Genomic DNA, 27,573 nt, shown 5'->3' on the forward strand with positions numbered 1-27,573 from the left:
TATGTGCTCTCTCTCTCTCTGTGTATCAATCTATCAATCTGTCAGTCTATCTATCTTTCTATTTATCTGTTGTTGTTGTTTTTTATATGCCTGACTGTTCTTATGGAAAGATTGATCGAGGAGACAATTTATAAGAAACTTAGAAATTGACATTATAATTATTGTTGTGATAACTTTTAAAACAAGATATATGTAGCATTTGTAACAGTTAGGAATTTGAAACAAAGCAGGGGCATTGGAAGGGCTTTTCAGTTAGTTTTGTTATAACTTTTATGCATGAATGAGTTAGTTGACAAATGGATTAAACTGAAACTTTTAGGGAAGGCGTGTGCTGGCGTGTGTGCAGTTGAGTGTATGTGTGTGTGTGTGTGTGTGTGTGTACATATGTGCGTGTGCATAAAACTAAGTATATGTGCACCCAGGTATGCATACATATCAATTAATATTCACATGTATGCCCGTGTGTGTGTGTGTTTGTGAACTGTGGTCATGTGCTGTTTATAAATCAAGTCTTGTTGATCCATTTAACTTGAATGTTATTTTTCTCTTGCTGGCATGTGCAGACAAGGAAGGTAAACAGAAATCAGATGTGTTTGACGTTCTCCTGTTTTGCCATTTGCCCTTTCTTTCTTGTACACCGATGTGTTCTTTGTTTTGGACTATGGGTCCCGGTTTGCTTTAACTCCGTGCCTCTTCTTATCAGCTACAAAAAATAGGGGTGGGGGGGGGGGGGTAAGGGAGGGGATAGGGGGGTTGTGTGTACCACTTAGTGCATTTTGCTCATTAGTGTATTTATACTTTGTTTCTGTACATGAGTAAAACACTTGCTAGATCTCTCTCTCTCTCTCTCTCTGTCTCTCTGTGTGTGTGTGTGACGTTTTGGAATGTGTTTTGTCTGTGTGTGTGTGTCTGCAGATCATAAACCCTTAACAGTGTCTGTAGATGAAACTATGGTGGCAGAATTTGCATTTTCTTCGAGTTCAAATTTTAAGTTTAAGTCGAAGCTTTTATCAAAGTTCAATGAAAGTTTCACTGTGTCTAGTACTAATTTCTCTGCGACTAACTAGAAATACATACTTGCCACCTTTGTTGATACACGTGTTTTCACTCCTTAGCTCTTTCCACTTGAAGGCTAAATGAAACATGAAGAGGATGGACAACTACTCAGAACAATGCATCAAATTATAACACTCAGACATTTTCTATACAGTTTCTAGTATTATTTTTTGTGCTCCAATATAATTAGAAATTTATACCTTCAACCTTTTGAAAAAAAAAGATACACAGGCTAATAACAATTTAAACAGTACACACAGGCTAATACCAATTTTTACCTTGATGGAAAAGGATAGCACATGTGGAGGCTTTTACAGAGTTTCCAGTGCAACTTGCAGTGTTGAAGAAAAGAAAGATTGCTTTCGTTCTCTTTTCAGTCAGTGTGCGTCTTGTGTGTGGTTTTGTGTGTTGACCTTTCTAGTGGCCTTTCTGTCGCTGCTGTTACTTCCCCCTTCTCAGTCTCAACTCTCATGGTTTGTACAGTTCACTTGGCGGTGTGTGTGTGTGTGTGTGTGTGTGTGTGTTCATTCTTTTCTGTTTTTCTGTCCCATTCTTGATCTTTTCACCACTGGAACATTTTGAAACAAAATCTGCATTTCTTTCAACATTGGATGTGGTGTGCTGTAAAGTCGCTGGTTATCTCCTTACAGGTTTTATCTTTACTCTTCTGAGCACATTCCCACCTCCCCTAACCCCCCCCCCCCCCCACTCCCCCCTCCCACATGCATCCCTCTTTCCCCTTGCCCCGCCAGACTCTTTTCCTACTGTATCATCCATCATTTGCACGCCGCCTCATTTGTGGGTTTGTATTGATGGTGTGTCATACATTCTGTCCAAACCTCTAAATGCAAAAATTGAATAACGTTGTGTGTTCACTTTCTGCAAAGTGAGTTATCTGTTTACACACGTTGCACCACACGAATTCCTACCCTATTTCCCTTTCTACCTCCCTACCCCCACCCCCACCCCACCTTCCACCACCCCCATTTTTTTTCTCTTGCACAGAACACAGATGTTGAAGTTTTATCAGGATCTTTATTAGTTTATAATCTGCTTGTTACTGTATTTCTTAATGCAGAATGATTTTCTGTTGTCATAATTATTAGCTTTTTAGCTTAATAAAAGTAAATAATCAATGAGAGAGAGAGTGTGTTTGGGCATGGGGGGAAGAGGGGGGTTGGGGAGGAAGTGGGGGGTTCAGGAGGGTGGAAGAGGAGGAAGAAGAAGGAAAATGCTAGATATTCTTACATTTGACATGTGTTAAATTACAATAAGTATTAGTTTTAAAACTAAGGTTGTTACTGCACTCATCTTTCACCACCCTTTTTTTAATTTTTTTTTTTTATTTTTTTAACTAACCCAAACTTCAGTTTGTGTGTGTGTATGTGAGTGTGTGTAAGCACACGCTTGAGTGTGTGTTTTGCTCTGTGTGTGTGTGTGTGTGTGTGTGTGTGTGTGAACAGAATTCCCACATCCTGTCAGTTGTTTGGATGTCCTTTTTGACTCACTTGTGTAAAAAAAGTGAGTCTTATGTTTTAACCCGGTGTTCAGTTGTCTGTGTGTGTGTGTGTGTGTGTGTGTGTGTCTGTGTGTCCGTGGTAAACTTTAACATTGCCATTTTCTCTGCAAATACTTTGTCAGTTGACACCAAATTAGGCATAAAAATAGGAAAAAATCAGTTCTTTCCAGTCATCTTGTTTAAAACAATACTGCACCTCTGGGATGGGCACAAAAAAACAAAAACAAAAAAAAAAAGCCAAATTATATGCAAACTGCATTTGCTGTTATATTTATATTTTTTGTATTCTCTAAACTTGGCACTTTGATCTGATATTCTGACCCAACAACAAGAGCAGTCATTGTTATCATTTTTTGTTCAAACAGGAATTTCTTTTTCTAAGCATGGAAGTTATATTTATTTTGCAAACGTTTTGGTGCAGATAGTAAAAAAGGGAAATTAATCTGTAATTAATGCTAGAGGACTTAATTTGCTTTAAACTGATCTTTCTCATCTTAAACATTACATTTTGAAATTATACTCAATACATAAAAAGCTTGTGTGTTTTACTCTCAGTGTACAGGGCTTTCACTATGTTCATTCGCCCAAGTGGTCTGTTTTGGAAAATACTAAAATCAGTACGATGAGTGGACTTTATAGATCTATTGGCTGAGCCCTGAAGGTCATGGGCAAAAATCAATTGCGTACACATACACATTCAAAGCGTGTGCTCATATTCTTTGCGAACGTGAACGGCGCCATTTTGTTTCAAGTTGTTGACCTGCCCGTTCAATCCTATATTCAATGGACAATACACGATAACATGTGATGGAAAGTTGGAGAAGGAGACCGTTAAATATTTATTCAGAGAAAGATTTGTGAACGCCTCATCACTTACTGGATTATGCCCCAAACTGCCATAAAAATATCCACAGAATCAGTCGGAATTCACAGTTAAAAATAATAAACCATGTGAATTGATGAAACGTAAAAATTTCCAGTCTTGACTTTTCTCAAAATGAAGCCCTTTTCACTTCATAAGACATTTAGAAGTACTTGTACTTGGCTCTACATGTTATTACTTTAACAAAATACTCAATTTTCATATCAACTTTAGAACTATAAAGCTAGAATGAACATAAAAGAGAAATTGAATCAGCCGTGTCAACCAGGTGTAACTAACTGAAACTTGTACATCTATCTAGATCCAGAGAAAACGCTAAATGTTGCAGTGTGATTGCTGCGTTAGCAACGTCTCCTTTTCCGTGGACTTAAAAAGAATTTTTAATTGCCCTTAAAGATTTTTGAGTGCACAAGATACACCAGAATAATATGATTTAAACAGTGTTCTCACAGCGAATACCGCAATCGATTTATCGCCCTTTAAAAAAGCATGTTTAAATATTATATTTTTGAACGTCAGTTAAGGAGCCACGATAGTGGAATGGGTAAGACGGTTTCTTCTCACCCGAACACTCGGAGTTCGAATCTGCCGTTAGGACTTTTTTTTTTCTTGATTAGATTTTAAAAAAAATTTTTTTTAAGTGTATCACAAGTGAGTCTTGAAGGCCTTGCCTCCCTTGTTCATTCCCGTGAGGATTGTTACTCTTGGGGATTGTGCTCAGTATTCAGCTGAAGGACTTTTCAGGTTTATTTGGGTGGTGTTGGATGGATGGATGCATTTGAATTTCTTTATTCTTTCTGTCTCTTCTGTCTCACTCCTTTCCTATTGCCCTCCTTACCATTAAAAAAAATTAAAAAATTACTCTGTTTAAAATTTAAAGAATATATATATATATATATATATATATATATATATATATATATATATATATATATATATATATATATATATATATATATATATATATATATCTATAATCTTTGTCAGTCTGTCTTTATACAGCTTTCAAGTGCACACACTCTCTCATGCTCTTCTTCTCTGCATTCTGTGCACTATTCTGAATTGACTTGGGTGGTGGACAAGTGCATACAAGCGAAGCAAATAGCAGAGCTACACGTAGACTGCTTCTTGTCTTGGAATATTTGCTAAATCAAGGAGGAGGATTCATTATTGTGATTGAAGTATATTTTGTGTACATTATACACTGAATTATTCTAGTCTTGGATGTTTAAGGGTTTTCTTGAAGCATAGTCAAATCTGTTTGGAAACTGAAGAACAGTATTACAAACTAGACAGATGTATGATTTATGTATTCTGTTATTTTGATTAAGTTTAAGATACAGCTGTTAGTGTTATGTAGGAATAGTGTGTGTGCTAGATTAAAGCTGAACAGTATGTTAGTTTATACAGTATATTGATTTTTAACATATGAAAAGGTTTTTTTTAAGACACTACTGATATATAGTTATCATTTATGTGTTCTGTTAAAACTTCTTTAATGTTGATGTTTTATCAGTATATCTGGATATTAGAATCTACATACCAAATTTTTACTGTCATAGAAATACTGATATTTTGATTCGTTTCTTGGTAGTTATATATATATATATATATGTACCCTGGAATTTTGGGGTATTTACCTCCTGGATCGAATCTCGTATGTTACACTTTGTAGCTTTGATTATGCACTTTACCTACTTTACTGTATTTGACCACTGCACCAGTATTTTGCGAGATTATTCCATAGCAGTAGTGCAGTATGGTATTTTATATGAATTCACAGTATATGAATATATAATATATATGCTGCACACAGAATTATCGTTACATGTTATGAAACTTAGTCCTGTTGCAAAACCAAAAAAAGCATGACACTGACAGCACTCAGGTTTGTAGCTAAAACAAACAGTGCAGAAGATGCAGAAGATCTCAGTTGTCTAACTCACATACTGAGTTTTGAATGACTGTTTCATGTTCTAGACATCTCAGTTTGTGTTTTCTTATTTGCAGGCAAAAAGAAGATCTCCAAGGAGAAGATGGCCGAGATCCAGGCCAAGATTGATGCTGACCGTAAGGCTCTGGAGTCCAAGAAAGATATGGCCGAGGAGGAGAGGAACAAAGTGAAGGAAGATCTGGACAAAAAAGAAAATGAACTGAAGAAGTACAAGTAAGTGGACAAAGACTATGTAGTGATGCACATGTTTTGTCTTGCCTTCACTCACAGCTAGTTACAGTGATATAAGTAGAGCATGTTAGTGAGCAGATTAATAGATAAGGTCAATACAAATGGACAGATTGGTTTCACAAATTCACAGACATGTCAAAAACATATGATGATGATATAGATACTCATATAGTGCCTATCTTGTGTCAGAAATTAAGCTCTAGGTGCTTTGGAAGCATGGGGTCATTTGCACAACAGGCTGCCTACCTCGGTAGATAACAATAAATGGACACTTTCACACTGAACAGCAGTACTTGCATGATTCCATCTGACCTCAGGAAACAGCATCTGGGGTCAGCAGAGCCATTCTGCTCCAGACAATTTGGAGGACTTTCAGTTTTTGGCAGATGTGGCTGATTGGATGTGTGTGCCAAAGAGGTGTTCAAAATAAAGCTTTTTTTCCTTTAAATACAGGGTATGTGCCTAATGGGCTGCAGCACCATGCGTGCCTAAAAATACAGTAATTTGGAAGAAACATAGGCCTGGTTTTTGTTGTGTGTGTGTGATACGTGAGATACAATACACAGATCTCTTAACCCAAACACATCACTAGGAGAACATGAATGTCTGGGATACATGGAGTATAACAGCACAATACAGTCTACACCTTCACATGATTAGAACACACAGGCGTTTGGGCGTGTGTGTGTGTGTGTGATACATGTAATACAACATTCCAATACAGTTACCTCAATCAGGGGTGCAAGTGGTTCCGTCTCATACAGATTTCCGTCTTGATGAAATTTCGATTTTTTTTTTTTTTTTTTTTTTGTCCCTATGCTTTTGGTCCGGGAAAGTTTTGGTCGGAACTTGAATACTGAACTATTCACCGGAAGATGGAACTCTCTTGACTGGTTGACCAGTGCTTAGCTAAACTGAAGCCAGCGCCAGCTGTGTCTGGCCGCGCGCGCTGTGTACGACTCCCATTTTTGCCGCTGGAATCCGGATGGGACTGTTCGTTGGAAAGCGAGAACAGAGAGAATGTGTGTGTGTGTCTGTGTCTCTGTGTGTGTGTGTGTGAGAGAGAGAGAGAGAGGCACACACACACACACACACACACACACACACACACTGTTACTTAGCCCTGAAACTCTGTATTTTACCGAGAGAAAAAAATCGCCTAGGACGGAAAATCATAGAAGCAGTCCGTCCCCGGGACGGACAAAAAATGAAAGGGGGAGGAGAGACATTACTGTTTCACCCCCTATTTCGTTCGAGTAAAGTAAACACAGAGTGGTATATCCCACAACCAAAGGAGGCATCACTTTTTTAATGAAACGTCAGTATAGGTGGCTGGCCTACGTGACTCTAAGCATGTGCTTTCAGCGTGCTTACCGCGTGATCGTCAGCTTCTCGAATCCTATTTGCTGTTTTTCTATTTTCTGAAATGCAAGGGCCAGTAGTTTGGCTTCACTTCCCGCGCTAGCCTAAGCTCTGTCTTTGCGAAGGGAAGCATCTTTGCTTTAATCTTCGGGTAGCGGGAAGCAAAACTGCAAGTTTTTCACATGCCAGAATGCCGTTTTTGGAAGTTTCTGACGAGAGAAAAGCTCGAGAAATCGACAAAGATTGTAAGAACAAGTGGAAAAATGAATGGCTCAACCATGAAGACAAACTGAAACGGAAATTCTCGATGTGGTGCGCGAAAATTGACGCAAGTGGTTTGGCTATTTGCAAATGCTGTAACAACACAAAACTGAACTATGGAAAAAACGGAAAGAGATCGTTGGTGAAACACAGTGAGGATCCAGACCATCTTCAACAGCTCGCTTCCTACTCGCACACCTCCACAATGCCTTGTGCAAAACCTCTGTTTGCTGGTCCTAGTTTGACGGATAAAGTCATGGACCTTAAGATCAGAATTTGTTTGTTTCTCTCTGAACACTGCCTTCCATTCAGTCTCTCTGAAGACCTAGTGGACTTAATAAAGACTTCAGCTAAAGACACAAAGGCTGTAGAAAGCCTTCACATGTCCCGACTAACAGCAACATATTACCTGACACACGGCATTGCACGTGCTTAGTCCATTAAAAGCATTACCTAAAATCCATAAATTTTCCTTGCCAAAAATATAAATATTTTCTTCTTGAAAGGCACTCTGAGAGGCCCTGAGAGAGCAGGAAAATGCACGAAATGCGTTGGCGGCACTCCCCCAGACCCCCTAGACCGGACTTCAGTCTTGCCACTTTTTTCCACTTGCACCCCTGCTCAATGCATAGCATAAATAAAACACAGGCAGACGATATGTTTGTGTGTGTGCGTTTTAATTCATTTAATGTCTATCCACATTAAGTGATATTAGAGAGAAAAAAAAAAGGAGGGTTGGGGGGGGGGGGGGGGGGGGAGGAAAAGGTAAGGGGAAAAAATCACAACATTTACAACAATCTGGCTAAAACAATAACTTCCAAACTTAGAAAGAAAAAAAAAAAATCGTTTTAACAACCCAGCTGGACTATCCAACAAAGATTTGAAACAGTGCAACATTAGCAGTGACAAGTCCAAGATATATACATGAATCTTGGGGGAGAAAAAAAAAAAAAAAAGCGTGTGTGTGTGTGTGACATAGAGATGAGCAGGAGGTGCTGGAGAACAAGCTGGCGGCCATCCAGAAGAAGATCATCGTGGGCGGAGAGAACCTGCTGGAGAAGGCGGAGGAGCAGGAGCGCATGCTGGAGGAGAGCGCCAAGGAGCTGGACGAGCGCAAGAAGAAAGAGGACCAGCTGCGGAAGCAGCTGGAGGAGAAGGAGGTGAGGGCACTGAGAACTTTCTGCATCCCCACACCTGCTCCCCTGTACCCCCTCCCCTGCACCTCGTCCCCAGCTGTCCTTGATGTCTGTGTATACATCGTTTTGGAATGGACATTTTTGTCGCAGAAAAAAACATTTAAAAAAACAATGACTGCTTTGAATGTTACAGCCACAGATTGTGTGTTACGCTAAAAAAGAAAATAAACAACCTAACAAACGTGGGGTGATGGCCTAGAGGTAACGCATCTGCCTAGGAAGCGAGAGAATCTGAGCACGCTGGTTTGAATCACGGCTCAGCCACCGATATTTTCTCCCCCTCCACTAGATTTGCGTGGTGGTCTGGATGCTAGTCATTTGGATGAGATGATAAACTGAGGTCCCGTGTGCAGCATGCACTTAGCGCACTTAAAAGAACCCAGGGCAACAAAAGGGTTGTTCCTGGCAAAATTCTGTAGAAAAATCCACTTCGATAGGAAAAACAAATAAAGCTGCACGCAGGAAAAATACAAAAAAATGGGTGGCGCTGTAGTGTAGCAACCTGCTGTCCCTGGGGAAAGCAGCCCGAATTTCACACAGAGGAATCTGTTGTGATAAAAGGAGAAATACTCGTACAAATACAAACAAACAAACAAACAAAAAACCAATAACCCAAAACAGATGGCCAGGAGTAAGATTGTTCCATTTCCTTTGATCTTGCTCCAGTCAAGTCATTCCCAGTTCTCTATTCCCCCGAGTATTTTGTTGTTGTACCCACTGCTATGTTACATCTTGCCTCTTTTAAAGAAACACAACCTCAACTCAAACATTTTGAAAAACTATCGACCAGTTTCTAACCTTCCTTTCCTTTCCAAACTTCCTGAAAAAGCCATCCTGAAGCAGCTCAGCAACCACATTTGTTTCAACAATCTCCTCCTCAGTCTGCCTACCGTGCTGACCACAGCACCAAAACCACTTTCCTCCACATCCTGAATAATCTACTGCTAGCGTCCAACTAAGGAAAATTTCCTCTTCTCACTCTTCTTGACTTGTCAGCCGCCTTTGACACGACATACCACTCAATCCTTATTTCCCGTCTTCATTCTACATTTGGTATCAATGGCACTGCTCTCAGCCGGTTTGAATCATATCTCACCGACCGATTCCAGTCTTTCATAGTTGAAAATTGTCAGTCTGAACCCGTTAAAGTCAAACACAGAGTCCTACAGGGATCTATTTTAGGCCCTGTGTTCTTCACACTGTACACAGCTCCTCTTGCTGAAATTATCAACCACCACAGTGTCAGTCATCATTGTTATGCTGACGACACTCAACTTAGAAAAGTGATACCCCTGAAAATTTGTCCTCGCTCTTACAAGAAACATCTGACTGCTTCCTTGACATTTTAAAACTGGATGGATCTAAATGAATTAAAATTGAATGTGGACAAGACCAGAGCAATTGTCATTAGAATTAAACAAAAACTCTCTTCCATCACAACTGACACAATCAAACATGGCAGTACATCCATCCCTCTTTCCAGTCAGGAACCGTGGCATTGTCCTTGACAACACACTGTCCATGCAAAAATTTATCAGTCAAACCTGTCAGTCCTGCTATTGTCGATTGCAGCGCATCAGTTCTGTTTGGAAATATCTGTCCGCTGACGCAACATCTAGACTTGTCATTTCTCTCATTCTGTCTCGCCTTGACTACTGTAACTCCATATCGTCTGGTTTGCCTGCTTCATCAGTTCAGTCTCTTCTGCGCATACAAAACTCTGCTGCCTGACTTGTCCTCAGAAAGAAAAGATCTGAGCACATCACTCCTCTTTTGCAACATCTCCATTGGCTCCCTGTCTCACTCAGATAAAGTACAAGATCAACACTATGTTATAAATGTATTCACAAATCTGCTCCTTCCTATCTCTGTGGCTGCCTTCACCTCTACACCCCATCTCACTCGCTTCTATCGGCTTCGGACCCACTCTGCTTACACATACCCAGATTCAAACACTCCACTGTCGGTTGCTGCTCTTTCTCTGTCACTGGACCTTGCCTGTGGAATGAACTTCCTCCACTTTCACTTCGTCAGGTCCCCGCTCTCAGCTCTTTCAAGTCTGGCCTGTAAACCCATCTATTTACAAGAAAGCCTCCTTCCCCTGCCTCTTCTTTGTCTTCGGTTTATCAAGTTTAGAGTTGTGCATGTTGTAAATGACTGGTTTGAAAGCGCTTTGATTTGTCTCTGCACAAGCTTCAGCGCTATATAGATACCAATTATTGTATTATCATTATTATTATTACAGTATGATTGTGGTGTGTTTGTTATTTCAGCAAGAGCGCCTGGACATTGAAGAGAAGTACTCCAGCCTGCAGGAGGAGGTGGCTGGCAAGACCAAGAAGCTGAAGAAAGTCTGGACCATGCTGATGCAGGCCAAGTCGGAGGTAGAGGCCTTAAATGGAAAACACACAGATGCACACACATGCAAGCATGCACCTACACAAGCACATACACACACGCGCCCACACAAACACACACGTGCCCCACACACACACGTAAGCATGCACATACCAGCTTGCCCATATTGTCCAGATTACCAGTTTTAGTTGAAAGTGGGAGGGGGAAAAATCATGGTTCTTGTCTTGTTTTTCATAAAAAAAAAGAAAGAAAGAAAGACAGCCTGTTGGATACACAGGAGAAAACAGCAGACGAGAGAGAGAGAGTGCAAAGTTGATTCTGGTAGGTATCCTGTACATACAGAAGATGGAGATTGTCAAGGTCAGGTAGACAGGAAAGATGAAGGCTGGGAAGGGTTGAGGGAGGGATGTTGAAGTTGTGGCCGGCATCTCTGTGTTGCTCCCTCAATCACCCCTCACGGCTGTTTGCTGTTCAGATAGCAGACCTGCAGCAAGAGCACCAGCGTGAGATGGAGGGACTGCTGGAGAACGTGCGCCAGCTCAGCAGGGAGCTGAAGCTGCAGATGGTCATCATCGACAACTTCATACCGCCAGAGTTCCAGGTGAGCATCTCTCAGGTCCAGATCAGTCACAGAACCTGGGTGTTGTTCTTGACAACACTTTGTCCATGGAGAAATGTATCTGTGAGACCTGTCAGTTGTACTACTATAGTGCATACTATTGGAAAATGCCAGTCCACTGATGCAACATCATAACTCATTGTTTCTCCCATTCTCTCTCTTGTCTCGCCTTCTTCATCCATTCAATCTCTTCATTGCATACAAAACACTGCCGCCAGATTCATCCTCAGAGAGAAAAGATCTGAACACATCACTCCTCACTTGCAATCTCTCCGTTGGCTCCCTGTCTTACAGATTTATGTATGTATGTTTGTTAAAAATCAAGCCTGCCCCTTCCTGTCTCTGTGACTGCCTTCTTCCCTACTCCCTATCTAGGCTTTCTCTGATCAGCTTTGGATCCACTCTGTTTCCAAGTTCCCAGATTCAAACAGTTCACAGGTGGCCATATCTCTATCTTTGTCCCTGGACCTTGCACTCGGAATGAGCCTCTCATTTGCTTCATCAAATCCTTGCACTCAGCTGTTTCAAGTCTGGCCTTCATACCTGCCTCTTTCCAATCTGGCTCTCCCAATTCTGCTCCCTCTCCTAGGTCAACAGTTTCTCTAGCTTTCTACTTACATGTATTTATGTTTTGTTTTCGTGTCGCGTGCGTGTGACTGACAGGTGTATAAGTAGTTTCTGTTGTCTCTGCTGGAGGCTGAGCACAGTATGAATACTTTCATTATTATTGATGAGCAGAGTAAGAATTCTTGTTGGTAACACCTTCAGTTTTCTGTGTGTTGTGAATCTGCAGGCAATGATTTTTGTGTTCTTCTCATGTGTTGGCTAAGTGTGCACTATCTTGTGATTTGTAAGTCCAAGTGCGAGGTCCTTGTAGTGATGCATCTGTAATTATATTGGTGGTGGGTTGAAGTTGTGAAAGGCTGTTTGGAGATTATGAATACCATTTTCAACACATAAATGCATCACACACATCGCACCCATCACACACACACACACATACTTACACACACACACAAAGAGAGGGACAATGGCACTTGCATCGCCTGAAAAACACAGCAGAGATACTTTTTCCTTCAGCCAGTGTATGTGTGTGTGTGTGTGTGCAGGAGATGATAGAGCAGCATGTGAACTGGAACGATGATATAGGCGAGTGGCAGCTGCGTTGTGTTGCCTACACCGGCAACAACATGCGCAAACAAACACCGCAGCCAGAGAAGGACAAGGACAAAGTAAGTGGACTGAGATCCGGCCCAGTCAAGTATGTTAGCTGGGCGTCAACATGATTTAAAGAAATGATGTCTTTTGAGGGAGAAAACTTTTAAATGTTGTTACTTGTTTTTTTTTTTCTTTCCCCCTCCTGTGTAAAGATAGGATGGCTAATGTTGTTTTGAAACATGTTGGACGATATATCATTGTCATTGTTTCTTGTTCTGCCCTTTCTCCCACTCTCCCTCCTTTGCTGGCAATGATTCTCTCAGTATCTTTTGTTCCATGGATATACCTGATAGTTATGGTTGTCGTTTTTTCTTGTATTGAAAATTGCACTCATTTGCATGTGTACCGTAAGTGGGTTGTTCTCTACCAGAATGTAAAGATGTACTTTGCTGTTCATGCACGCCGTTTTGTGAGGTGACTGCTTGTGTGCAGAATGAGGGAATGGACCTGTCACATGTCTACCTGGCCTACACAGCAGAGGGGGCAGAGGAGGCCCTGCGACCCAAGACATCTGGAAAGACATCCAAATCCGGCCGACCCAAAACTGCCAGCAGACCCAAAAGTTCAAAATCCAAGTAAGGTTGGGCTGTTTAGGAAAAGCAAAACAAAACTTTTTTTTTTTTTTTTGTTTTTTTAAGTTTCCAGACTTGCCTGACTCTCATGTTTACTTTGTTGTAATTGGATGCTTTTAATATATATTTATGCTACACTTGGTCTTAAGATTTTGCTACATCAGCATGAAGATTTATGCTAGATTTAGCGACTTGTGTATGCTGAAAGGTCTCAGGTGGCGGTTGCGTCTGTGAATAAGCACATTACCTCACATGCAGGCTGCAATTAATTGATAATATTCTTTTTTTTTTTTTTCAATATGCATTGCAAATTACAGATGATTTCCAACAGATACTGAAGACAGGTCGCATACCTGGTTTGGTTAATGTTGCTGAACACAGTGGTCAGGTTAACTCACTCGGGACGACAAGTTTTCTCCCTTGCTTTTCCCCACAGACGGCCCATTTGTAAGGGTTAGGAAAAAAATTACAAAAAATACAAAATACTGTGTAAGAAAATGAAACTTTCAGAACTGGTTTATTACGTGTTGAGCTATTACATGTAAAAAAAATCAAATTTCTCATCTCATTTTTACAGTTTTGCCATATGTAGAAAATACTGCCAATTTTTCACCACGAATCACCATACCCATGCTCGCTTTCTGCATTAAATTCGCTTTCTTCTTCGTCATCATCCACCTCTTCAATGTCCGACCCTTCAGTTTGTAGCATTTCAAGTACTTCGGCAACCCCAAAACATTGCCGTCACTGCCTTGTTCGCTTCACAACATTCCGAGAAGAGGCCGCTTTGCTAACAGGCTGGCACGCGAGCAGACGACCGGTCAGTGACTTTGTCAGCGTGTGTGCGAGACAGGCCACACATCCCATATTAACCAATCATACTGTTTGATTGTGGAGTGACCCAGAATAGCACACTCTGCTTGGCTAATCACAAAATCACTTGTACAGCGCATGATGGAATTTTACTTTCGGAGAATGCTATTCCATTCCTTCGTCCGAAACCGAATACGTTTTGTGTAGGAATGCGTGAGCATTCCTTCGTCCGGAAAGAGTTAATGATAAATTTAGGAGTTATCTGTATTCTCATTTATGCATTAGTTTTTTATTCTGTTTTTTTTTTTAATGAGAAAAGAAAAAGAAAAAAAGAGAATTAACCAAAAAATATGTCAAAAATATCTCATTACCGTCATTGGGTTTACTGTGTTGATGGGAAAGGGAGCTGTGTATCATTTGCATTGTACCGTTCAGTTTGGATAAAAAGAACTCCTTTGTCTTCACTCTAATTCTGCACTGCGTAATTTAATTCATTTTGTTCTTCTTATTGTTGAAAATGTTGATATTTCAGCCTCCATCATAACTGTAGATAGCTTTGTGTCTAGCCACCCGCCTCACCAGTCCCAGAAGGGAGTGGTGGGAGTGCCGGTTTAGTCGTCGGCAACCCGACCCTGAACAGGTTGTACTGGATAACAGGTTACCAGTAGCAGATCTAATGACCTGACCTATGGAGATCCATAAAAGGGCGTCGGCTCAGGAGAGCCACCGACGGCCATCTAGCTCCACTGTGCTGTGTGCATGCCACACGCAGTTGGCCCCCGGGGTGTGTCTACCCATGCATGCGAAGTCTGGATCCGGCAGAATCTGCGGAAGAAACCTATCGGTTCAACGGAGAGGAAGGCGGTTACAGCAACGCACTGTGGAGTGCAGAGAGCAAGATGAGACACCGAAAGGATATCTTGGTCATCCACTGCATCCGTGCTCATCCTCCAGTCGTCTCGACTTAGTCTTGCCACTGGAAATTGGTGGACCCGGACGAGAGAGTGAGGTCGACGTTGCGCAACTCCTCTTCACTTTAAACAAACTCATCGCGCAAGTCATCAGTCATCAGATAGACTCATGAGCATCCTTCCCCCCACCCCACCACCACCCTCCCCCCATCCCCCGTCTGGATGACAACGATGGTCATCATCGATCTCGATGGACACACCACCAGATAGCTTTGTTGTGATGATATTTATTAGATCAGTGCATAATTTTCTTTTCTGTTTTTTTTGTTTTTTAAAATAATGTTTTTGTTTAATTTGATTTTGTTTTATAATACTGCTGTTAGAGGGGAGACTCCAAAGTATGAAGAATTTCAGGAATTGCCTCTTTGCTTTGTCATTGAGGTTTTTTTTCTTCTTCTTTTTAAAGTCAATGTTATGCAACATTGAAGAGCTGAGTTAAATGATGTTAAGTCTAGTTTTCATGTGTCATGTGACTCCCAGTGTGTCAGCAGCTGCATTTTAATTGGCTGTTTCAGGAAAGCGAAGACCAATGAGCTGGACTCACTACTGCAGTGACTTCTGTGCTCCGCCCTGGCTCTGTGCTTAGTCAAATCCCTCGCCTGTCTCCAGCAAATGTCGGAGGCACTTTTTTACTGACCCCCCCCCCCCCCCCCCGCCCCCCAGCCCCCCACCCCCTTCCCCCTCTCTCCTCCTCTCCCCACTCCTTCCGAACCATTCCTTTCTTTTCCCAGCCTCTTCCCGTAGTTTCCCTTTTCACAAAGACTGATGTTCCCTCCCACCCCACACATGCCCCACCTCCCACCTGCAGGCTCCTTTCTTGCTCTCCGCTCTCTGTCTTTGTTATTTCTTTTCATCTGTCTGGCTGGTTGGGTTCTGTTCTTTTTTTTCTTTGTTTCTTTTGCTGCCCCGTCATCCGCACCGTTTCAGTGCCATTACTCCCACGCCGCTCATTTCAAGTCACCTGTACACAGCCACGCTTGGGTTCGTACATCACATTCCCAGCGTCGGCAGTCCACAGGGAACCATTGATGTTTGGTCGCCAGGAGGCCACACACCAGAGGAAACCCTGCACTGCTGCTGAGTCATTTCGGTGGTGTTCAGTGGTGTCTGTTCTGATTTAACTAAGGACACCACCTACTAAGCCCCCCAATAATGTCTTAATCGTGGAGCCAGACTGAGTGAGCGTCCCTCCCAGCGTGGAGACCACCACCACGTCCCTCCAACGGCAGTCCCCCATGAATCCGCCGACCTTGACAAGACTCACCCCAAGCACGGAAATGGCGGGGTATCGAAACTGAGGTCACCATGACAGTAAGGTATGGAAGGCTGGGTTTTGTTCCTCCCTCTCAGATCCGTACTGTTTTTTTTTTTTCACACATGAGACATCAGTCTGTAACTCCCTGTCGCCTGTCTTCTTTTCTCCTCTTCTCTCTCTCTCTCATTCACTCTTTTCTTGCTTGCGTGCTGCTGTCTGTCTCTTCAGTATCTCTTCTTCTCTTCTTTCCATTTCTTATCCCCATCGTAGTCATTACGCTGCTCTCTGCACCAAGAAATGATGACTGTGATTGAGTTTCTGTTTGTATGAATTTACTGTGACATGTGTGGTACCTTTCACAGATAACAGTATTAAAAAAAAAAAAAAAAAGAAAGAAAAAAAGAAAGAATAAAACAAAGGATGTGTTGGTCAAGGGAGAATACCTGGAAACTCGTCCATGAAAATAGAATCTGAGTTATTGCCCTTATACCATGTGCATACTCGGTGAGCTGCTGTCTCTTCTTGTTCTTTTTTTGAGACAACTAGATGATTTACACAATCACACGCACACACACACACATACATATACACTCACACACACACATACACACTCACACACAATATAAATTAATGAAATATTTCACAAGTATGTAAATACTTATACATCTGTCCTTTTTTCTATGTGGATGAAATTTAGAGTATATGGATCACCACACGGTGTCACCTCCTTGAAACTCAAACTGAATCCAAAGTAGCCTCCTTGAAACTCAGACTGAATCCAAAGTAGGTACTTACACAGATTGGGATAACAGGAAATGTGCCATTTCTGGATGTATTTACATTTGAAAAAAGAAAGAAAAAATAGAAGGAATCTGTAACAGCAGGTGGGAAAAAATTAATGTATTGAAATTCTTTTGCATGACAACAAATCTGTATTGTCACTTAGTCGCAAAAGCAAATAATTTTTTTTTGTTTCCAAAGACTGCTACATTAATGAAAGAGAAAAGAAAAATCAAACTCGACTATGTGTATGTACCTAAGCAAAACTTCTGGGTTGAACTTTAGCACATACTGATTTCCAGAAGTGAATGCCATTGTCGTCTTTTTTTTTTGTGATGGTTTTTGTACAGGCCTGATTGTGGTGATTCAGGTTGTTGATCATAATCAGCATGGAAGGAAAGAGAGCTGTGTATTGTTAGATCTGATTTGCCCAAATTGTTTTAACTCTTTTCTTTACTCTTTTTTTTTTCTCTCCTCATTTCCTTGTGTAGATGAATGATGGAAATTATTTGGGTAGTTTTGCATGTCCTGTAGACTCTTGGAAGAAAACCTGAGCCAGGGTGTGTTTGTGTTGCTAAAAGCAGCACTTTTTTTTTGCTGTGTTTTTTTGGGTTTTTTGTTGTTTTTTTTGTTACATGGAAAGGTATCAATGGATGGACATGAAAACTGTGTGATGCAGATATTTTGGTAGGGAAAATTTTATCAATATACTGTTTTTGTTATTTTCTTTTTAATGTTGTTATCATATATTGTTGTTATTATTTTTTGGTATCAGTATGATTGGCTCTTTTTATTTTTATTTGCTAGTACCTTGCCTAATGTTTGTTGTTTTTTTTAAATATTTTTTTGTTTATTTACTTGCTTGTTTATTTAACACAATTTTGGGTAGAAATTAACAATACTGGAAATTTGGATTTATCTGCCAGACAGAAAATGATTTTTTTTTTCTGGAATGTGTGTGCACATATGAGTTTGTAAGTCATTCTTTGTCATGAGTGTAGTTAGGAAATATTCTCTGCCTTTTAACAATACAGGGGGTCCTTTTGGGAATCTTTCTTTGCTGTTCGGGGTTAGGACGTTTTGTGGGAGCTTTCCCTGTTTGTGGATAGGAGAGTTGCTTGGGTCAGACATTCCTTTACTATGGACCGAAGTACTCCTGTACTTATTGTGGATGGGGCAGTTCAGTGGCTTCTTTTATGTGAGAAATTTGGTATCAGTGGACAGGATTATTGGCTGTTTATGGTGAGGAAAGTGTTCTTTGCTAGTTTCGTGTTGGATGTGTGTGGGTTTGTTCTAAGGTTGGGGTGTTCCCTGATTAATATTCATTTAGGGGGTTCCTTGGGCATGTGTGGGTGTATATGTGAATGTGTGTCTTCATGTTTTACATCTATTTGCTTATTTATCATTTTTTTTTTTTTTTTTTTTTTTTTTTTTTTTACTCTATAGTTACTATTTATTTATTTATTTGTGTAAGCTTATCTATCATTTATTCACCTTTTTTTTTTTTTCCCTCAAGGCCTGACTAAGCGCGTTGGGTTACGCTGCTGGTCAGGCATCTGCTTGGCAGATGTGGTGTAGCGTATATGGATTTGTCCGAACACAGTGACGCCTCCTTGAGCTACTGAAACTGAAACTGAACTGAAACTTGGTTATTGATGGGAAGGGGGATTCCCTGTGGATGTTTATGGGCAGGGAATGCTACTTAATTGTTGACAGGTTGAACAATTTCATGGCTGATTTCAGGTAGGAGTGTTCCTTGGTTGTTTATGATGGCTTTGATGTTCATGGTTGGGTTCAGCGTTGGATTACGCTGCTGGTCAGGCATCTGCTTGGCAGATGTGGTGTAGCATATATGGATTTGTCCGAACGCAGTGACGCCTCCTTGAGCTACTGATACTGATACTGTTCATGGTCAGGAGTGTTTCTTGTTGTGTCTTGATGAACTTGAGGAGGTTTCTTTTGGCAGGTACCCCATTCCTGCAGCTTCCTTCCTTTCTCTGTTTTGTCAGTGTTATTGAATGTGTGGAAGTGTCACATTTCTTTGGTTTCTCTGTGTGTCAGCGGGTATGGGCGCGCACGTGTGCACACACACACACAAACGCACACGCACGCACGCACACACACACGCACACATGCACGTGCACGCACGCACACACACACACAGAGTTAGATGGCAAACTGTTGAATATTTCTATTATTTCTGAGAAATGGTCACTAAACTGAAGTCATTTGTAGCTTTTGTCTTGCAAAAATGTCCGTGTTTTTCATGCTTGTTGACAAAACTCACAGCAACTGTTTGTTTGATGTTGAAACATGGATTCGTTCCTCATGTGGCTTTTTGATCAGTGTGATATTTGGGTATTACTGTCTCGTACAGCACATGAAGTACCCTTGGCAAAAAAAAAAAAAAAAGTGCAGTGTATATTGCTCACGGGAGAGGAAGAAGCAAAGGAAAGCACTGTTGAAAGAGCTCACATTTTCAGTTGTGCACGTATTTGTGCCGTGTGTTTTTTCTTTGCTTTTTCTTTTCTTTTCTTTTTTTTTTTTAATTCAGATTTTGCTCATTCGAAATGGCTTTCAACAAATGGTAACCGGTTAGAATTTTACTTTGTTTTCATGCTCAGATGGTCACTCTGGTTCAGATTATTATGCTAAAAATGATAGGACAAGAAAGAAAAGGTCAACCACAGGAGCAAAGAACGTGATGTATCTTTGCTGCCATTCTACCATTCAGGGAGTGAAGTATATGTCAGACGTTTACGGGAAGATCATGGTTTATACAGATAGTGTGGACGCTGATGAGTGATACTGTGTTCGCTAGGCTAGTGCACAGTCATGTCACTGGGGATCTGTTCAGAGTTGGCTATTTTTCAGGTCACAGTTTTGAGTTGTACAGGCAGTATCGCTGGCGTTGTATGACATTTATTTTTGGGGGTGGTGTGGTGTTCATCTCTTCCATGAATCATCAGTAATTGTGGTTTTTGTTTTTTTAAATTTTTTTTTAGGGCCTTTGTATTGTGATTATAACTTAAACCACCAACTCATGACCTGGACATTGAAAACAAAAAACAACCAAATCATGGTTTTGAGCACATGTTCCCTGGGACAATTTTTGTTTGGATTGTCATTGTGCAGGTTGATTGAGAAAGAGGAACCAGTTCTGTGTGGAAATGGATCTGAAGGATTTCATGTGGTTGATTCACGGGTGTGTTTTGTTGTAGTGTTTTGAAGATTTTGGTGAGCGTCTTTTGCAGATTGGTGTGTGAAGACTGGAGGCAACGGGCCGTGAATGTAAATAATGGGAACATCACCTCATTGAGTTCTGCTACCATGGCTAAGCCATGGTGTGTCAGTTGATGTTATTTTACTGTTTTGCAAGCAGTTGTGAAATGAATACACCAATAAATTGGACAAATGACATTTGAGTGATGGTGATATATATATTGTTGTTTTTTTCTTTTTGTTCAAGAATGTTTTTGGTAACCTCTGTTTGAATATGTGTACATTTTGCTTATGGATGTGCATGCTCAGTGATAGTTAATTCTCTCAGTTGATGTGTTTGATGTTGTGGTGTGGCCTCCTTTTTTTTTTTTTCCGTATTTGCTTTGTGTCATTTGGTTTGGTTTTGAGTTTTGATATCCACGTTTCTCTGTTTTGGCAAGTGTCTTCATGGAGAAAAAAATGAATATGATCTTAGTTGTATGAAATTTTGGAGATAATTAGTTTTAAGTAGGGTTTTTTTTTTTCACCCTTAAATCTGGACCTGTTTGTCTTTTGTTTGCTCATTCATTTTTCCCAAGAATGCAGTGTGACATGTATGAAAATTTCTTCCTTTTTATTTTAAACACCAATGAGAACAGTTTTGATACTTTAAAAAAAAAGAAAAAGAAAAAAAAGAAATGACCAAGAAATTGTGGCCAGTCACACACAGGTCTTGTTTTTGAGCGTATGTCTAGATCTCAGATGTTGTGTCATAATTTGAAATACCTATTTTTTTTGCGTTATGTTGTTCCATGGTTTGCTGTCTGTTTGTGGTAGTTGTCTTTTGTGTCGTCCTCAGATGATGACTATTTTAAGTGTGTGTGTGTGTGTGTGTGTGTGTGTGTGTGTGTGTGTGTGTGAAGATACCTTTATACAGTTTTGTGATTTAATGTCCATTTTAATGTTAATTTGTGAATATCTCGAGATCACTAGAAAATCCAGAATATTATGTTTGAGTATGTTTCACTGATATCCTTTCTGTACGTTTTGAATGCAGTCACGTTTATCATCACATTTGATATCAAAGTCGCATATTATAAAGTCACTAAAAGTCTTAGTAATCAATTTTTTGTCACTAATATCCATACAAGTTATCAATTTAATTCCTGAAAACAAGTCACACTCAACCACCCCCACCACCACTACCCCCCTTTCCCCCTCCCCTGCCCCCCCCCCCCCCTCCCTACACCCCCCCTCCCCAAAAAAAGAAGAAAAATCCCTAAGCATACATTGAACACAGAGTAAGTGCATGTCAGCAGCTTACAAGTAAAAGATGTTTTACACATTCCTGTGATATGTAGTCTTCCGTCCATTTTTTTTCCTCTTTTATTTGGTTCCATTGTTCTTTGCAAATACATTAATTTTTTTTTAATCATTTTGTGTGCTAGTATCTTTTTATTTACCTTCTTTATTTCCTATGCAGGTAAGATTGTTGTCAAATTTGTGTTATGTCTGTGTGACATGAAAATTAATATTAAAGATAAAAAAAAGAGTTGCTTTTTTTTCTTTCTTTTTTTTATTTTTTTATTCGTGAATGGTGTTTTGGTGTGTGAGTGTTGTACTGCTTTTCATTTTTTTTTGTTTTTTTTGTGTGTGTGTGTGTTTTTGTTTTTGTTTTTCCTTAGTTTTTTGTTTTGATAATTTTCTATTTTGGTTTTGATGCTCATTTATATACATGGGATAGGCAGTGAGTTTTTACGTTCATGGTCACACTCGACTAATTTAAGAAATGAACATTTGAAGATAGTGTAAGATAGTGTAAGTGTCCATTCAGCATGCCCTTTTTAAAGGGTGGTTCTTTTTATCTATGGCTGTGTTGTGACATGTTCAAATAAGCTATTATCTAAACCACATAAATATCCATTAATAGGAATGAAAATTCTGTATTCCAAGGACAATAATTTTGATTATCTAGGACAGATTTTTGTTGTTGTTGTTTTTACATAAGCATGAATAGAATAGTTTTTCCTTTTCTGTCTTAATTAAAAACACACTGTTTAAAAAAAAAGGTGTTTTTTTAAAAACATATATTCAGAGCTGGTGGCTTTCTCTCAGTTACATAGAAAAAGAAACAGAAAAAAATATTCTCATAGTTTATTAAGATGTTATTTGTTGAAATATTTTTCATGCACATTCCGGTGTGCACATGGATCATACTTAGTGGTGATAGGGTAATATATTAGCTTTGTAGTTTGCGATTTTAAAAATAAAGTTGCCTCATTTTTTCTGACCCAGTTATGTTTAGTTTCCTATTTGTACATCCGCATGGTAGAAATGTGTCATTCTTGAGTGGGGAAAAAAGTATTTTATTGATACCGAAGTTTTAAAAAGTATGAAGAAAAGGTTATCATAGTTGAATAATATCTTGCATTCAGGAAAGTTAAATTAATATACTTGGAAGAAGTGGAGTTACCTGCCCATTTTGGAGTAAAAATAAGGTCTGAAAAGTATTGGTGAAACAGTCATGTTTAAAAGGGACACTAATTTTGTATTGTTTCGAAAATGAAAAAGTCTGATACTTTCCCTCTGTTTAGGTAAATACAAATTAAGGTATTTCACACACACATGATTATGTTCCGTTCTCACTTTTTTTATTCGTCATTTGCATTTGTAGATTAATGCTTTGCCTGTCAGATTATAAACATTGTATCAAGGACACACATCAACAGTAATATTTTACTTTGTTGCATTCATGCTTTGTTGCATTCATGTTTTGAATAATTGATGTCTTGTTCATTATTTTATGGATAAAGTTCTGTCTTTTTTAGGATAAAAAACAACAACACAACAACAACAAAACAAACTTTTAATTTCATCAGCATTAATGGAATTATACATTTGAAATGCATCCTTTGAGAAATATCTTTCATCGGTCAGAAATGCCTGTCACATGCACGCTATTTATGAACTAATATTTTCATTTCTCCCGTTCATCTAATTTGATTGATTGACTGTTTTGTGAAAAGACAAAGAATGAACATAATCATATTCAAATATTACAGAAAAGAGGAATTAGTATAGAAACTTTCAAAATGCCCTCTTTTCCATTGACACCATCATTCAACAAAACCTTCCGCTCCATGTCTGACATATTCTCTGTCTTTTTAGGAGCAGAATCCCTTATTTTTCTCTCCCCATGGTGGATTGCAGGGAAAGAGTATTACTGGTTATTTTGTGTTGCTAGTGTCATTTTTTATTTTAGGAGTGCATACTTTAACTGAACAGAACACTCAGCTGTCTTGTCTTCATCGTTCTTTTGTAATCTTCGTTTCTGCCTTCAAGGACACTCACCTATGATATTCCTTCAGTACACACACACATACACACACACACACACACACACACACACACATATATATATATATATATGTGTGTGTGTGTGTGTTTGATTCGACCGTAAACCTTGGGATGAAACCAAGCTGGCTGCTCACTATTCACAGTTATCCGTCATGAAAACAAGATAGATATCTTTATCTTTTCATTTCGTTTTCATTTATTTCATTTTTGACCACACATCAGTTGATACATTGAGCGGAATTTATTGTGCCTTCGCTGTGTTATTGGTAGTCCTTATATCCTTAAAAGTTTAGTAGTTGTCGTGTTAAACAAACCCATGCGATTGAGTGTTGTGTTTGTATGCTGGGTTAGGTTTGTGCTGGTTCCTGCTTTGTCTGGACGTGTGGGTCTGTTGATGGTGTTAGCTTTTGACGTGCTGTCAGTCCTGATATGGCTCACCCTCCTGGTGAGGATGAGCAGTAAGCATCACGAATTCATTTTACTGTCACGCAAACAGCCTGGAAGCACCAGAAACATTGAAAGACATTCCCCAAACAGGAAAAGCCAATCCCACCCCCAAAACGCTGGCACCCCTTCATCCCGCTGATTAGACTCGTCCACAATAGGGGGGGGGGGGGGGCGGGGGGGGGGGGGGGGGCCTTCTTGCCCCTAATTTCACCCGTCGCGCGCACCGCACGTGCACGACACGCGCTCATTGAAGTTGATTTCCATTTTGTGACACCCATTTCTCGTGGAACTGAGATCGTGGTGAGAGAGAAAGAAAGAAAGAGAGAGGTGTGTCTGTGTTGCCTCTGGGACAGAGAATAAAAATGGACGGTCAGAAAAGAACAGAAATGAAAACCACATTGGTATCAATCCAGTGGGTGAGGTTCAAATACGAAGGCCGCCCCAGAGCTGCCCCAAAAATGGAAATTTCGGGGTGGTTTTGGATGAGAGAGGGTGGGGGTGGGGGGGTCCAACTGCTGGGGGTAGGTTGGCTAGAGAAGGAGGGGGCGTGTAATATCATACTTTCCCCCTGTTGGAACACGTACAATCTTGTTGCATTCATGATATATTTGGTTTTCTGGTTGGTACGTATCATTTGGGGCGTGGGTGGCTGGTACACACACACACACACACACACACACACACACACATATATATATATATTTATTTATTCCTTATTTTTTAGCTATAAAAATTTATATGTTGTCGACCTGCTTTTTTGAATTGTTTCGTTTGCCTTGATGCTATTGCCGTGACAGATGGGGCTATAAACAGTATATAGCTAATCACCTTTATTTAAAAGACGACATTCTACAGTGACAGTAACAAGATAAGTAAGGGATTGTGCAAGACATTAAGATAAACTAGCAAACAAACCAATAAAACATACAATAGTGAAACAAACCAACGAAAAAACAACAACAGATAAACAAACCAACAGACGGTAATTAGATCCGCAGAATTTGGGACCCCACGAGGGGAGACAACCGCCCCGACAGAGAAGCTTGAATTGTCACGTTGTCGGCAACCATTACATCTGGAACTTCTCATTGCACTGTTCGTTGAAGGGTCAGGTTGCAGCCTGGGGGAGGGAGGGGGCGGGGGACGTTCAGCGCCATCAATACTCACGTTTCCTTCTCTGTCGAGTCAGACAAAACTAAAACCGACAGACATCTAGCTTGCTACATAACTAGACAGATTGGTTAGTATGAAGAATAAAAAAAAAAAAAGTTTTTGCCCGACACGTCTGGAACTTATCATTGGACTGTAGCCTTACGTGTAAGGGGCATTGACTGTAATCATAAACCGCAGATCGAAATATGTATATGAGGAGAGGACAGATAGTACATACTTTGTAAGAACTGTAATTTAGGGAAGTGACTATTATTAGGGGTGAACTTCCTGTTTTAGAACGTGAAAATGATGAAATATGACAGACTGTTTATATCGATTACGTTCGGGAAGAAAACTACATATTCACAAACCTATTCACACAAAAGTTGTCCTAATATCTGGAACATGCATGTCAATATGTCGAAGTTCGACTGTTTTGTTTATAAATTGCTATAATTAATTTTTTATAAGTTATTTTGGGTGTGTTTTTATGCTTGTTTGACGTTGTTGCACTGATGTGGTGATGCAGTGGTACCATGTAATGTTATTTCCTTCGCATCCCAAAACGGAGAAAAGGTTTATATTTTCTTTTTAATATCTTTGTGTGTAGGCAGTGTAGGTGCGTTCCATCACCACTATTGGTGGCTGAAAATCACACATAGACAGACAGACAGACAGACAGACAGATAACGAGCTGTCTAACTAGACAGCCGAGCGGCATGAAGGGAAACTGTGGTCTTGGAGGGTGGGATCAGGCCCTGTAGTTTGTCCGTCGGTCTCTTAGGACAAAGCTGACAGTCTATGGCTAGCTAAATGGATATATATATATATATATATATATAGAGAGAGAGAGAGTTAAGTGTTGGTAGTATGAAAACAATGTTTCAGTCATAACAACTGTAATAATTTTTATACTTTGAGTTGTTCATTTATATGCTTACTTATTGCAATATTCAAGATACAACTTTCAGATTACATCGTGGGGGCTGGGGCGGGGTGGGAGGGGTGGGGGGATGAGGAAGGGAGAGAGAAAGTCCAGTTCGGGAATGCACAGTCATTTAGATTGGGAAAGTTGTACATTTCTATTCTATAATGTAAAGCTCACAGCCGGATAAAAAGGAATTCCAAAGAAAGATATAAATATCCAGCAATTGTTCGACCAACTGTCCACGTGAAGCTCGCCTGTGGAATGACTCACTCTCACGCGCTTTCCGGGTTGTCCGTGATCTGTGCTCATGAAGGCATTTTCTCTTAGCAATATATATACATACGGTGTGTTACTGTTCCAACGAGATGACTGTATTTTGGGGTTTGCATGTGACTGTGTATTGGTACTGAACAGAACCATTCGGTAGTTACCTTCCACACTACAAAGGGAGTGGGAAATTTGAACGAAAGTTCAGAAGGTGTTTTTTTTTTTTTTTTTTTTTTTTTTGTGCTGCCCCATCGTCTGCACCGTTTCAGTGGCATTACTCCCACGCCGCTCATTTAGATTCCCCCATAAACGGCCACACCCGGGTTCGTCTGTCACATTTCCATCGTCGGCAGTCCGCAGGGAACCATCGATGATAGGTCGCCAGGAGGCCACACACCAGAGGAGACCCTGCACTGCTGCTGAGTCACTTCAGTGGTGTTCAGTGGTGCCTGTTCTGATTCAACGTACTTAGGACATCACCTACTAAGCCCCCTACTGACGACAATAATAGCTTAGTCGCAGAGCCAGACTGAGTGAGCGTCCCTCCCAGAGTGGAGACCGCCACCACGTCCCTCAAACAACAGCACCACCACCCCCCAGCCCCCGGACCCCCATGAGAAGTGACGTAAAAAGCTGCAGAGGAAAGAAAACTCCCTGATCCCATCCCTTACTCGAACCCCGCACGCTGCAACGACCATGTCTACTTCCTGTACAGGATGCGTTGTCTGCCTGCAAAGCTACCATTCCACTGGACCCTGAAGCCGGAGTCACGGTCATCTGGTCGTGGATCTACTTTGGTAAGTACCACTCACCATGCGATCCTGACCTGTAGTCAGGGTCAAGGTCACAGGCAAGCACTGAACGATGATGTGTTCTTTCTGGTTATCAGTTTCGCGAAAAGCAGTGTAAAAAAAAAAAAAATAGGCATATAAATTTTTTAAATGATTTTTTTTTTTTAAAACAGTAACAATATCATAGATTATGAGGGGGAGAGGGGGGGGGGGGGGATTCTAACTCTACAAATTTTCGGGAATACTTAAAAAGTGTGATAAGGTGATGAGCACCCCCGACGCCCCCCCCCCCCCCCCCCCACCCCCTTCCCTCGTGCCCCTCCCCCCCTCCGCACTCCCCCAAAAAAGAAGAATAAAATAAAACATTCTCTCTCTCTCTTGG

At 40.4% G+C, this 27,573-nt stretch overlaps 1 protein-coding gene across 1 annotated transcript in view; it reads left to right on the plus strand.

The window, feature by feature from the left end:
• Positions 1-17,881, plus strand: part of LOC143298852 (kinesin-like protein KIF3A) — a 29,654-nt gene extending 11,773 nt beyond the window's left edge. The window contains exons 11-17 of the mRNA XM_076611852.1: positions 5,469-5,625; positions 8,246-8,426; positions 10,736-10,846; positions 11,296-11,421; positions 12,549-12,671; positions 13,090-13,232; positions 15,529-17,881. Coding sequence (XP_076467967.1) covers positions 5,469-5,625; positions 8,246-8,426; positions 10,736-10,846; positions 11,296-11,421; positions 12,549-12,671; positions 13,090-13,232; positions 15,529-15,568 — 881 coding nt within the window. The 3' untranslated portion in view covers positions 15,569-17,881. The remainder of the gene's footprint in view (positions 1-5,468; positions 5,626-8,245; positions 8,427-10,735; positions 10,847-11,295; positions 11,422-12,548; positions 12,672-13,089; positions 13,233-15,528) is intronic.
• The last annotated feature ends 9,692 nt before the right edge of the window (positions 17,882-27,573 follow it).

Source organism: Babylonia areolata, chromosome 24 (genome assembly GCF_041734735.1).
Source record: "Babylonia areolata isolate BAREFJ2019XMU chromosome 24, ASM4173473v1, whole genome shotgun sequence".
Classification (NCBI taxonomy): Eukaryota; Metazoa; Mollusca; class Gastropoda; order Neogastropoda; family Buccinidae; genus Babylonia; species Babylonia areolata.